Genomic DNA, 14,475 nt, shown 5'->3' on the forward strand with positions numbered 1-14,475 from the left:
GGCATGGGCGTGGACATTTTGGATTGTTCGAAGGTTTTTTTGGGGGGGGGGGGAAATAGCGCTCAATACTCCGTTTTGCCATTTCTAAGCGCTATACAGAACAGCAATTACCTAAGCGCTGTACAGGACAGCAGTTAATGCTACCTGGATTAAAGGTACTCTTTACATAGACCTACAGCTACATTGATCGTGCCAGTATCTGACCTGCAGTTCGCACAGATGTCAGCAGCGCGCGCTTAACTCACCGGAGCATCTTTGAGAAACCTGCCGATGCTCCTGTGACGCCCACCAGCCTGTTTAGTGCCAACGGGTTACCAGTGAAGGTGCCAGGGTCCCCGTGGGTCCCTGGAATACTTTTTCCAAGTAGGTTGACAGAATGGAACAGGCACAATGTCAGCCTATCAGTATGCGAGTCAGTCTGACAGTATGGGACAGTCACTCTATCAGTCATACAGTATAGAAGAGACGGGTTATTTTCACAGTATGGTGGAGTCACAACCTCAGTCTGACAGCAGGGGGGGGGGGGGGGAGTCAGTATAGCCCTCATACAGTATAGAGGAATCACACGATCAGTGACAGTGTGGGAGAGTGAGTATACCAGTCTGAGAGCATGCGAGATGAGGTATGTCAGTCTTGCAGGATGCTAGAGTCAGTATGTGTCTAGAAGTATGTGAGGGTTGGGGTGCCACCCTGAAAGTACAAAGGTGTCAGTATGAGAGAGTACGTCAGTCTGACAGTCGGTATGTCAGTCACCCGGTACAGGAGAGTCAATATTAAAGTCTGGGGTTATTTCAGACGGACTGTGAGAAACTGTAGGAAAGGCTGCTGATAGATAGCTCAGAGGGATAACGGTCTTGCTGCAGAGGTCTGTGTGGAACCAGCTGGTTGGATTGGCTCTTGAAACCGATCAGAGAATCCCTGAAACGGGTCACAACAACTGTCACATAGTTCTGTTTGTATAGTGTACTATAGGTGGTCGACATTATGACAAGCAGTCGTTACTGACAGGTTCCATCCAGCCCGGGTGTTGGGGCAGTTACTTCCATCCTGGGAAGGACAGTATAAAAGAACCCGGAAGTGAAGTGCAGGCCTTCCCAGCCTCCTGGTCCCGGCCCCAGCCCTCTCGGCCTTCTGAAGCACCAGCCTCTATGGGAATCCCATTCCAGGCCTGCACACCTTCTCTCAAACAGATTGTGAAATGTTGGGATGGACTGGACAATAAAAGGAGCGCACCTTTTATTACCTCCTAAACCATAGACACAGTCGGGGAATCGAGATCTGTTATGAAAAGGAAATGTGGGGGAATCCCAGGGCTTAAAAGACAAACCAACTATTACATGACCTCACTCTCCAGGCCCCAACACAGTCATTACAGGTGCGCACCAGGCATTCCTTTCCGGGGAGATCACAACACTGAAATTACAGGGCTGGGGCGCATTAGGGGACTCGTCAAGAGTACCAGGAAGCGATCATGTGCACCTCAGACAGCCCATGGCTGCTAAGGGAGCACCCCAAAATCAAGGCTGATGCGAAGCTGTGGGGGGGTACATGAGCCAGAAGAATAACATGCAAAAAAAAAAAAAAAGAGCACCGACGTGTTACTTCTGTGAGCTCTCACACAGTGTGATGGTTATTGGTGTATCAAGTCCATAAAGATCAGAAGCTAAAGGGGATTGGAGCGCTGGGCACTGTGACCTGCACGCCACATCAGATGTCAGCTGCGAGAGTTTAATTCTCTAAGCCTCATCCTATGCTTTTGACATGTTGTGGGGCCACATCAGCCACCTATTCCCTGCCCCCGCTTTTCTTATCTCCCCACCAGACCCGATCTACTATTTATTTTCTATACACTGAATTGTATTGTTTTGAAAGAGATGACAACTTTAGACAGTCAGGTGTATAATGGTGGTAAATCATGTACACATGCATCACAAGACACTATTCACAGTAGCATTGCTCCTTAGCAGCCCTCCTTATTGTCACCATCTCCCCCATATATTCCCATGTTTCTTGGGGCAGCCGCTTGATTCAAAGCACCTCTACCCCTCTGGCGCCCCCGTCCACCACCCGTTTCCACTGGACGTGGCGAGGCGGCAGAGTTCCACGTATTCGCCATTTCTCTCTTGGCCAGCACGGTTCCAATTCCCACCAAGGATATGTCACCCACTGTGTCACTCACCCCACCTAGGACTCCTAACAGAGATACTTATCTCTGTGGTTGGGTCGATCAGCGTCCCCAGTGCTCTAGAGCCGTTGGTGAAGGTAGCCTGCCAGCATTGTGCAATCTGAGGGCATTCCCATACCAAGTGGGAAAAAAGTGCTTGTGGTTCTGGGCAGCGCCAGCAGCCTGGTGTTCGGTTTTCAAGCATAAGCCAGAAGCCACAACCTAAAGGCGGCAGCCTTTGAACTGGGCTCTGCTCTCCTTGTCGTGCAGGTTGATTGACAGGTGTGGCTGGTGAGTAGGAGTCTTCCCACCCTGCTATCCTCCCAAACCCACCCAACCATATTAAATGAATTATGCAACAATTATCATAAGAAAGCATTAAAGCCTGCTTCTGAGGGTGATAATTCACTTTACAACTGTCTCCCAGAGTGACAGCCTGCACCACTGTTGGGGGTTCTATAACGAGGGGTGTGAGCCATTAACTAGCTAGGGTGCTCTAATTGGATCACAGCCCTTCTGCCAGATGCAGACGGGCTATAATGCTATTAGAACACTCGTCCCACTGTGGTCATAATATTATAAAGTAAAGAAGGGGAAACTGAAGGTAAGCCTAGGAATGTTGGACCAGGCCTAGATCAGCCATTATTGATCCCAGCCTGGATCACAGCCCTTCTGCCAGATGCAGATGGGCTATAATGCTATTAGAACACTCGTCCCACTGTGGTCATAATATTATAAAGTAAAGAAGGGGAAACTGAAGGTAAGCCTAGGAATGTTGGACCAGGCCTAGATCAGCCATTATTGATCCCAGCCTGGATCACAGCCCTTCTGCCAGATGCAGATGGGCTATAATGCTATTAGAACACTCGTCCCACTGTGGTCATAATATTATAAAGTAAAGAAGGGGAAACTGAAGGTAAGCCTAGGAATGTTGGACCAGGCCTAGATCAGCCATTATTGATCCCAGCCTGGATCACAGCCCTTCTGCCAGATGCAGATGGGCTATAATGCTATTAGAACACTCGTCCCACTGTGGTCATAATATTATAAAGTAAAGAAGGGGAAACTGAAGGTAAGCCTAGGAATGTTGGACCAGGCCTAGATCAGCCATTATTGGTCCCAGCCTCTTCCTTGTCTTCAATGGAGCTCTCAACATTCCAATGGTCGAATTACAATCACAGCCCTTGTGAGACCCAGATCCGGTACAGAGGGACGGACTGGCCAGCTGACCAACCCTAGAGGGCAATTATTTTACCTACATTGCAGAATTCAGGCCCACCTGCCCAGTAAAGGCAAAGTGACTTCGGTGAGATGTCCAAGATCACAGTTTGTAAGCTAGGATATCGTGAAACTTCCACCAGGTGTGTCGTGGTGCCTATTGCTTAAGTGGCAGTTCCGAACAATGTGGTATTTCTGGGACGTTAATTTATACTCCAAATATTGCGGATCCAAGGAAGAGAATGACAAAAGACTTAGAAGAACTCTAGTCTGTTGGGGTGTGCTCTAAGTAGCCCAAAAAGCCTCGGACACACCCCCACAGGACCAAAACTGACCCACGTAGGTAATAACCTTCTTGTACACTACTCCTTCTTCTCTCTTCTTTATTCTCTATCATTTCCCTCTTCACGCACTCTTATGCTCATAACAAGCTAGTGGATATGGGGACAGCCAAACATATATACCATGTACCTGTACTTTTGACAAAGACAGCCAGTTGGGCTGCCACACTGTAACGAAAAAGCGACGATAACTATGTGTGTAAAAATCAATAAAAAAAAAAGTATATTGAAATAAAAAATAAAAAAAAAGGAAATGCTAAAGGTGTTTGAGGTAAGGTGCCAGTAGCTTACCTTAACCAGAGATATTACAAGATGTTATGCTAAGTTGTCACCCAGAAGAGGGATCTCAACCCAACCCCATTTCCCAGCTCAGAGAAGAGGCATCGAGAAATTCCATGCCAGGCATAAGTAGGTCACCAAATACGGAGCCCTTCCATGTTACTCGTGAATAGTCGATTGGAACTGTTGATTTACACATTCATTCTGGTACTGAGGACCTGTGTTAACAATGGGAGGCAAATCCAATAATAATATTACCCACGGATACTGGACATGGTGCCCCCGAGATCTCTGCGCACACACGAAGGCAGGTCCTCGCGTGGTGCCCACCCTTGGATGTACACACTGAAAGGCGGAAGCACCGGCTGCACTGCGTGATTTAAAATGACATTCTGGTCACCACTACCAGGATTTCTTAGCGACAGTGAGACGCCCTACAGCTCATCGCAGCCACATACTTTAGGTGGCGCCTAGAAGGACCCAAGAATGCACAGTCAAACACATTGTGGCACAGTGGGTTGGGGCGAGTTGCAGCGCTCCTTCCGCAATATGCAGGTCAAGGTTTCCCACCTCTGCATTGTTGCAGCAGGTGCAGTGGCACCGGGCCAAAGACCTGGAGAACCACGGACCCTGAATATGGCTCTTTTTTTATCATTTAAACAGCAGCCGGGGAGTGGGGGTGGGACATTTCCTTCCTTGCGTACTGGACACGCTACTGATGGTAAACTATCCAGCACTAATATTAAGGGCTGGTCCGAGCAGGGAGCGGGTCAGGACCCTAAGTGCGCTGCACTGTGACGGGTATGGGGTCAGCCCTTACACATATACACATTCATCAATGATCCAGATTTAGCGCCCTAAAACTTACCCAAAAGTAGCAGCGCTACGTCCCTTGCCGGGAAGCGCATTATTGCAGTACGGAGACTGGGGCACGGGGCTCCCTCCTGCTCCCGTGCAGATCGAGAGATCGCTGTTGATCGCGGGCGGACCCAAGAGGCAATCGCTTCACCTGGTGGCCCGGGGCGGGCGGCCCATGCGCACCGGTGCTGGGCACGTCTGGCGAGTTTCCACCCTTCGGAACGGTCCCAGGAGATCAAAGTTGTGGAAAAGATTTAAAAGAATCCATATGAAAATCAACCATTAAAAAGTGTCAGCGCTTTGATGAACACCGCACTCGGTCAATCCTGGTGCTGTGTTCGCGTCGGAGAGCGTAAAGCGCTTTAAGCGCACTCCTGAGAGGACCGCCCCGTCTTCCTTGGAAACAGCCTTCAAAACACACGGATTGCAGTTCTCTGCCGCTCCTTCCTTGGAGGTTTTGTTTTTAACCCGCAGGTGGCTCCTTTTTCGGACTCAACGCTCTCTTTGAGATGAAGGGGGCTCGCTCGCTTCCGCCGGCTCTGGTGCTAGCTGCGTCCTCCCGTGATCACGTCCGCTCGGCTATCCTGGAGATGTGTGGCTCCTCCGCTGTACCTGCCCAAGGCATACTTAGCCGAGCCCCGCCCTTGCCCCTCCCCTAGCCAGCAGACTCACGAGCGAGAGGCAGTCCTCGGGCACCGAGGGGAGGCCTCTTGGGCTAGTAAAGGGAGGCATATTCATTCATCTAGGCGGGCCTCAGCATTACCGCCCCAAGATATTATGCTTTTTTTTGCATACATTACTCACTGCTCACTGCATTTTACTCATCCTTAGGATACTCACTCTTATGCATCTAATTTAGTGTTTTTCAGACAGGAGCGATACTGCGTTTCACGCGGTCACGGATGCACGTTTTAATCACTACCCCTCTGGTTCTCAACATTAGAGCGCCTAGATGTCATTCAGTTCAGAAGGATGGGGTAGGAGTACTTCAAAGGCACTCGCTCTACTGATCTTGGAAGGAAGAGAGAGAGGTAAGTCCTTTTCTGCGAGATGAAAACCTGTGGCTGGTAGATTGCAGACAAATCTCAGCAGTACGTGCTTAAATCCACGGAGCTATTCAGAGGATGCTGCTTCTAATGTGGTAAGCGTGGTATTTTATGTGTATGAATGAGTGATGGCGGTCCCCTCTCTGTGACACTAAGCGTCTCGCAGAGGTCGCCCCCTAGACCTATCATTCTGCAACAAAACAGATAAGATACTGCCTCCGGAAAGTAGGGTGGCAGACTCTGGTGGACCAGTGATACCCGGCGGCCACCCGGACTTTGGCAATGTCTGACTCCAGTAAACAGTCAAGATTAGTGTACTGTTGGTAGTCCTTGGAGGAGCAATCAGACACTTGTGCAGCAGCGCCACCCAGTGACCAAGCATTGTTTAAGATCCCAGGAGAAACAGGCATATCGATTCGGTAGTGAATGCCAGTGGCCAGCCGCAATGTGGCCGTTCTGAAGGGGGTAAACAGCCTCTTCTCCAGCAGTGGCGTCCAGTGGTCAGCCTCATAGTGGGTTTGGCTAAAGCTCTCTTGAGGAGCAGGCTCAGATTCTGGAGAAAGCTATGCACCCAACACACTAAATAGCTAATCTCACAATGGCATTTTATAAAGGGGGCAGCCATGTTTTCTTTTTATCCAGGGAATCACAATCCAAAATTTGCAAGTAAGTTTTTCTTAGTTGTGAGTGCATTGCCAACCCCCCCCCCCCCCAAAAAAAAAACAAAGAGACAAAGTCCAGCCCAAACGTCAATGCCATATCCTCAATACAAACAACCCGCCAGCATCACAGGCTCCACCAGACTTTAGTGCAAAACTGCTGAACTGAAACGGTTGAATTAATCCGAACCACTGTATCGAGGACCCATTTTTTGGCAGTATTTTGAGATCGTTTATGAAATTACAGCCATCGGCCAACCATATGCAAATCAGCCTTGCCCCTTACCTAAAAGTGACAGCCCAATTCAAACGTCTTGGACGAGGGTCTCCTGAATAGAAACTTGAGCTGCCTCAGATAGACATCTTTTGGCCTTCGTGGGCCTCAGTTATAGGGTCTAGATATTTATGCTGCTGCAGATGCAGTGACACCAGACTCCAGTGGCCTGAGAGCCACACTGCACCTTTAAAGAGCAGGGGTGAAGCTTGGTCAGTAAGATTGGGGAGGTGTGAGCATCAGATTTCCTGACAGTCACGCTGGCATATAATGTTAAAATACATTATACAACAAGCAGGGCGCATGATAGGGGCTAATGGGGGAGCAGAAAGGGAGAGGAATGCAGATTGGTATGAGTACTAAGTGAAAGACAATATTTTGAAAAATGATCAAAAATGTTCAGGACTTTGAAAACAGAGATGAGAGAGAGTGTGTGCGTTTTTGTCAGTATGCGCATGCAAACATCCCAGGTGAAATCAGACACCTCACCATACACGACTAAAAGCATCTGAACCCGACCCGAATTCACCTGAAAATACATTTCTTAGGGGGTGTCACACCCCAAACACCGCCCCTGAAGCTACGCCCCTGTAAGAGAGTATTTTACTACCAAACTTGTGGGCAGGGGAACCCATTACCCTTGCTAGCATCAGGGTCCATGGCACCTTTTACTACACTGGCTTCATTTGTGCGTTTGAGTCTTTGTTACACAGCAAGCTCGGAAGCCGAACCTGGGCGTACACATGCCAATTACGATATTCTTGGATAGGACAAAAGTGAGGAGTAGAAATCCCGAAATGAATCTGAACTGCGGGTTATGGTTCCGGCCACGTTATGTGTCATAGTCGTTTGTAGTCTGACTGTAGCACTAAAGACAGGAATCACCATATGAAAGTCAGCCTGAGTCATGCCCGAAGAGGACATTAAAGCTCAACTGCGGAGCAGCGTCCCATTAATAGCATGGGTATGCCCAGATGTTAATATCAAACTTGCAACACATTAGGTATCCAGATGATCCTCACTAATGCCCTCCAAGGTCACAATATGGCTGGAGGTGCTTAACTTTCTATTAAGCGGGGAGAGGGGAACCTGTCCTGGAAGTTTGTATTGGACGATATGGACAAAAGCTGATTTGCATATGCCGAGACCAGAGGTCTTCAAACGTTTTGATGCTGAGACCCGCTTGTCAAAAAGTTTAGGCATAAGGACCTCCTCCTGACAAAAATTTCTTAGAACCTGGTACTCCTCATCATACACAACGATCAAAAACCAAAAAGGCCCGCAATTCCCACAGCAAATCATTTTCATCGCAGGGAAATAATATTAAACAGTGTTTAGCAAACCAAAGGCCAGTGAGCGTGGGGACATGGTCAAAGGTGTAGCTAAAAAACGAGGGCCGCATGTATGAGGGATTGGCCTAGGGCAGTGCCACAAGTCGTCTTGCTGCGCTGCCCTACGCCAATGTAAAAGGGCAGGAATTTACTGTATTTATGAAATACGGTGCATCCCTGTCCTTTCCCCTTGCGGTGGTGCACAAATTGCTGCCTAGCACCAACATAGGCAGGATTGTTTTTGTGCAGGAAGGGGCACTTCCCTTCACAAAAACAATCCAGAGAGGTGTTTTCCTCTTTGTATGTGAGCTGCAGAATGCCGCACACATAGAAAGAGGAAAAAAAGAGGAGAAATGAAAACATTTCTCCTCGTTATGCCTCCACTGGGAGGTGTAAGGTTTTGGGGCTGCCCCAGGTTTACACAATTTTGTAGATCTGGGGCAGCATCAAAATCCATGGGTTTTGCATGGGAAAACCCACACACCGCCCATGGAATGCCTCCTTGACGCAGAGTAAGGCAACGCAGTGACTTGCACTGCTTTGTCTAACTCTATATCTATGAGGCCATGCAAACCCACGCAGGGTGACTTTGTGCCGCTTCATAGGTATGGTTGAGAAGCTTGCAATACCGGAGCGTCAAAAAAAGTGATGCTCTGGCAGTGCAAGCCTCTCATAAATAAGCCCCAAGATATTCAGTACATTTTTTAGGTCTTTCACATATAAAATAATGGGCAGCTTCAATAAAAAATACATTTTAAAAAGTTGTTGCTCAGTGGGAAATGCACTGTAGTACATTATGAAACATCTATTAGTTAATACACTGCAGATGTCTGTGTGTAACCAGGGAGCCACAGAATTAAATCTTGGTTGGTTCAGTGGAGAATAGTGACTTGAGTAGTTTTAGTGCTACGAGGTCACAGGCTTTGACAGAAAGCACTGTGAATATGTAAGTCATTATTTTATACTTGCATTACACACAGTATAAGATAGACTGATACAAAATGTGCAAATAGTTTTACGATAAAATGGTGCTTCCATAATGTAGATTTTAGTAACACCAAAGTGTATGTAATGCATTTTTTTTTTACATAACTATCCCTTCAACACCTCCTTAGGGGTACTAAGGGCTGTGTCAATACAATAACGATTAAAAGCACTTAGTTCACAGCCCAGTTGTTAACTCTTTGCACTACCACTCAAAAAATCCAAATCTTTGTCATCACAAAGCTGTCCAAGCACCCTTTACACTTGCAGATTAACTAATAGCGCACATTTGCATTGCATTCAGGTAAGCAGGCACCCTGGTATGACGGCTTTTCACAGCACAGGAGACTCAATTAATGAACCTTCAGCTGAAGCATTCAATCGAAATTAGCAGGGACAGTTGTCTTTTTCCAAAATGAAAGCAAACATTTTGGATTATAGGCACAAGTGAGGCTGGGGAATGCGCGCCTCCTTCCCAGGACTCCACGGCCCCCCTGGCGTAGCGCTCCACAGATTGAAGACCTCTGACTTAGACCCTGTCTGTAATTGTACAGAGAAACTGAAAATCATGCAATGGATGTGACCATGGTAATACCAGTTTTATGAGTAATTCAATCATTTCCACCCATCGATTGAGTGTGTTACTAGTCACAGCGGCCTAGAATCTGTCTCTCAAACACAATGGTGGTTACCAATAATGCTAACAGAACTCCTGCTAGATAGGCATGCTATATTTGCGGTCAGTGCCTGTTCTATACGGGATCATGTTAGGGCCAATAGATGACCCATTCCTAGTTCAGCTACATGGCTAACCTGTAGGAGTGCTACATTATGAAATAGCCCATTGGGTTCCTGAATATGCTGCCTAATTGTGTTTAACCTGCAGCTCACAGGTCTGAATCCTGTCAGGACAGACTCAGGTTTTTAGCCTTCAAAAGCAGACTACAATAATGCAATGAGTAATAGTAAGACATATGTATGTAACAGACAATTCATTTTTAGGTCTTGCCTAAGACAATGCATGGGTGTCAATTGTGAGAAATGTCAGCTTACAGTGGGCTTAGAGCCCGCCACTTCTACCTTTGGTTGGCTTCATTGTCATTGATGTAACTTTGTAACTATGTTCTGAAACAATGTTCTTCCTCATGTAAAGCGCTCTGATACCTTCAGGTCTAGCCAGCGCTATATAAAACTTTTCAAATAAAATAAAAATTGTAATTTCCTTGCTTCTCTTTGGTCAGTGGTTGGCTTCATTGTCATTTCCTTGTTTTTCTTTGGTCAGTGGTTGGCTTCATTGTCATTCTCATTTCCTTGCTTCTCGTTGGTCAGTGGTTGGCTTCATTGTCATTCTCATGCCCTTGCTTCTCTTTGGTCAGTGCATGCTGGCTTCTTTTCTTCTTCATGTATTTGTCGCCCACATGGAGAATCCCTAGTACTTGTTTCCTTCCACTGCTTGTGCTTTCAGAGTTACTTTTTTCTTTTAGCCGAAGCACTCCATAAGAGTACCAGTTTTTGTAGGCTGCCTCCTTCAAGTGCTTGTCCGCCCTTCTGTGTCAGCCTCTTTTTCTTGTGTGTTTTTGTTCCCCTTCGTGTTGTTGCTTGCCCCATACCCACCTACCTTTTGTTGTGCTCCATCTTGTTGCTTGCCCCCCCAATCCACCCTTCCGTCCTGCTCCATTTTGTTGCTTGCCCCCCACTGGCCTTCCTGCCCTGCTCTCTGTTTTTGCTTGCCCCAACCCTCTCTTGTGCTCTGTGTTGCTGCTTGCTCCCACACTTTGCTGTGCACCATGTTGTTGCTTGACCTCCCATCTTGCATTGCTGCTAGTACTCACGTATCTTGTTATTTATTGCTTGCTCCCCTCCCACTTTGTGTGTTGCCTGTCCCATCCCACTTTGTTTCTTTCTTGCCCGTCTCGTGTTGCTTGCCCTCCATCCTGCAGAGTTTGTTGCTTGCCCTAGTCCCACACTGTTTGTTACTTGCTCCATCCCATGTTGTTTGTTGCTTGCCCCGTCCCACATTATTTTTTGCTTGCCCCCAACCCTGCATTGTTTGTTGATTGCCTTACCAACTCTCCCTCCCGTCTCACCAGCAAAAATAGAAGCATTATCCCACAGACAGAACTGGCCACATCATAGTGCTTTTTATCTCATTTTCAGCCACGTTGTACATACACCATAGCTAAAAGACTTTGGCAAGGCCAATAGCTCTTGTAGGCAAACCTATTGGCAAGGGCACAAGTCCTAAAAAAGAAGAGGGGGGACTAACCTAGTTAATCAGAATGCAAAGGACATCGTGGATCGTGACATCGTGGAGCGTGACATCTCGGCGTGTGACATCACGGCGCGTGACATCACAGAAATTAGCACCGCAGGAAGTGGCATCACAAGAAGTGACATCAGATTTTAAACCCTCACATCAATGTTTATGTTTAACATGTCTATCATGAGTACATTGGAGCATATTTCGAGTATATAGGGAAACCCTCCTGATTCATGCAGAAGATTCGCACTTTTGTGAGCTACACACAAAACAATGTTGCCTTTTGTCAGCGTAAACTTCCTCTACCTATAGTGCTTTACAAGAAAAAATAGAGGTACTTAAATTGTTTCAACGCCTCCTCAGGGGTAGTAAGTGCTGTTTAAATTAAATGTATTTTGTGTAAATACTGGAAAAGGCCAACACATCTGACATTCTTACAGTGCATGCATAGCCAGTAAAAAGAGATTGAACAATGTGAAAAGCTGCCTCTCTTAAGTATGTGTGAAGTGCTCACAAGGTGTGAGCCTTTGTTTCCCCTCTGCCGCATTTGCATCTAAGGGTGAGGCTCCTGACTCCAACAAAAGGAGGCCTGGTGACCGCTCAGATTCCGCCTTCTTTATGGGCCCAGCAGGAGTCCGAACTAAGAAAGCCCCCTCCCCGCCTGCACGTTGTTGGGGATCGAAAGCAGACAGCAACGTGCAGGCGCTGCTGAATGTGTCCCGCCGTTTGCACATTACACCCGGACAAGTTCATCATACTTTTTCAGTGGGGCCCAAATTCTTGGCAGGGTGGACGGCTTCCACGCTGTGAAAATAGCGGGCGGACTCGTCCACCTGCTCGTACCCCTGACTAGTGCCTTGCTATTTGCTTTGCTAATGCTTGTTTGTGGTGTTTCCATGAAAAATGGCATGCAGGGCTGCCGCCATATTGCAGGGTACACATTTTGAGAGCACTTAGTTGCCAGGTTTTGCGTGTGCCAGGGTGTGTGTGTCATTATTTTGAGACCCTCAAAGGTAGTATATGGGGTTTTCTAATTTATGGCCCTGGTTATTCTGATGGCAGCCATTTTGCAGTCCGTGGCAGAACGCCTTCCATCTTTACCGACACCCGTTTTAGCCTGGACTGAGCCGCAGCCTCTGACAGATCAGGCAGTCACTGTCCCCGAAGACGGCACATTCACCCCGATGATTTCACTTCAGTTCTCCTGGCATTCAGTCGCGGTGAACGGCCCACAATGCTCCTTTAGTCACCAGTCAGTCGGTGTCAATGGACGCAGCTGCTCCATCAATAAAAAAAGCCCGGAAGTAGGTCAAGCATCACGCTCCACAAGCCCCTTGCGGACCAGAGGACTGAGTACACTTTCAATAGTTTTCATTATTCACAACAGGGCTTTGAGCAGTTACGGTACGAAGTGACTGTGCTGTATCTATTTTTTGCTGCGTCTGCGTGGCGTGCACGTGTGTGCATGAATCAGTGTGCGTGTGAGAGAGGGACAGAAGGGTGGACTTGTGCTGTGCTTGTTCAGCTGAATTAAGCACGCTCCTTTATTGGCTGCCAGCACCGGTTTATGTGAGGAATTCCTGCACTGCCTGTTTGCGCGAGCACTCTCATGACAGACCTAATTCCTCTGCCACTGAAGTACCTCTCCCTGTCCTGTGAGTGTTTTAGGGACGCGTGCAGGTGCCTCTGCCGCTGGCGTGCCTGTGCTGGGTGTGTGAGCGATATGTGGACTACTGACATATATATGTGGCACTCATTCGTTTTTAGGGTTTGTCATTCTAGGAAGCTAGAAGTGTCCTGCTCTGTTCTGTGTATGTGATGGAAGCGTTCCCCGCAGCTGCCTTGCTGCACTTTTACCTATAGCTGCGTTGTGTTTTACCAGTTGTGGTTGTGGGGGAAGCTTGCACTGGTGATGCCAGAACAGCACCATTTTCTGTGTGTGAGTGATCACTGCAAGGCGACATCCTGTTCTGTACCATTTCGGAATGTTATTTAATTTTAATTTAATGTTAATGTTATTTTTAATGTTGTGCCTGCTGTTTACAAGAAGGAAGCTTGCACTGCTGCAGGTTGTCCTGTTTACAAGAAGGAAGCTCTCACTGCTTCAGCTTGTCCTTTTTACAAGAAGGAAGCTTGCACTGCTGCAGCCTGTCCTGTTTACAAGAAGGAAGCTTGCACTGCTGCAGCCTGTCCTGTTTACAAGAAGGAAGCTTGCACTGATGCAGCTTGTCCTGTACCTGTTCTTTGTGCGAGGAAAGTCTGAATTCTCCAAGAAAATAAGTTTCTGAAGCCACTAAGCAGGAACAAATCATTACGGCCTTTGTGCTTTGTACATCACGTCAAAGCGCACTGTTGCAGTTGTCGGGCTCTGTCAATCATCCACCATATAATGAGCCTGGGGTCGTCCTCTCACGTGGCCGATGTTTGGAGATGTAGCTTCCAGTTCCGACCGAGAGCTAATAAATCATGATTCAAAATCGTCTGCTTAATAGGGATTTATTCTCCTTTAAAAATTGCAACTTAATTGTCCTACTTGACAGCTCGTATCCCGCCCCTGGCAGAGCAGGCATGTGCCGAAACACGTCCACAGCAGCTGAAGCTGTTTAAGTAATCTATACCTTATGTAAGCATTGAACAGAAGCACGGCTTCCCTTTGGCATTGGGCCGTATAGTAAAAAACACATCTACCCAGTTTTAGGCTCTTACTCGTCCAGTTCTCTGCATCTTGGCAGAGCCGCCTCATTCGCCATGTCATGAGGGCACCGCATTTCTATTCGCTGGGCTTCTCTGTTACATATCAGTGTCATCAGATTTGTCAGCGCAACTGTCTAAAGCAGGCAAACAAAGACTACAGGTTCCAGAATGCATCAGTAAGCCCAATGCATGAACACATGCTCTTTTGATGACATGGAGCACAATGGAACTCCATCTTGGACGCGATTTGAAATGTAGGCCAGCGTGGAGCTTGCTGCGGTAGCACAATCTAGCCCCCAACTCTGCCCAGACTACAATAACACGATGGCTGCAACGGCCTACCCTACACAGATCTAACCATCGCCTC

General features: G+C 47.5%; 1 protein-coding gene across 1 annotated transcript in view; it reads right to left on the bottom strand.

Moving 5' to 3' along the window:
* The window catches only part of TGFA (transforming growth factor alpha), a 58,482-nt gene extending 53,020 nt beyond the window's left edge, over positions 1 to 5,462 (bottom strand). Inside the window, exon 1 of the mRNA XM_085636230.1 lies at positions 4,871 to 5,462. Coding sequence (XP_085492356.1) covers positions 4,871 to 4,910 — 40 coding nt within the window. The 5' untranslated portion in view covers positions 4,911 to 5,462. The remainder of the gene's footprint in view (positions 1 to 4,870) is intronic.
* Positions 5,463 to 14,475: the final 9,013 nt, after the last annotated feature.

Source organism: Triturus cristatus, chromosome 11, assembly GCF_964204655.1.
Source record: "Triturus cristatus chromosome 11, aTriCri1.1, whole genome shotgun sequence".
In the NCBI taxonomy this organism is placed as follows: Eukaryota; Metazoa; Chordata; class Amphibia; order Caudata; family Salamandridae; genus Triturus; species Triturus cristatus.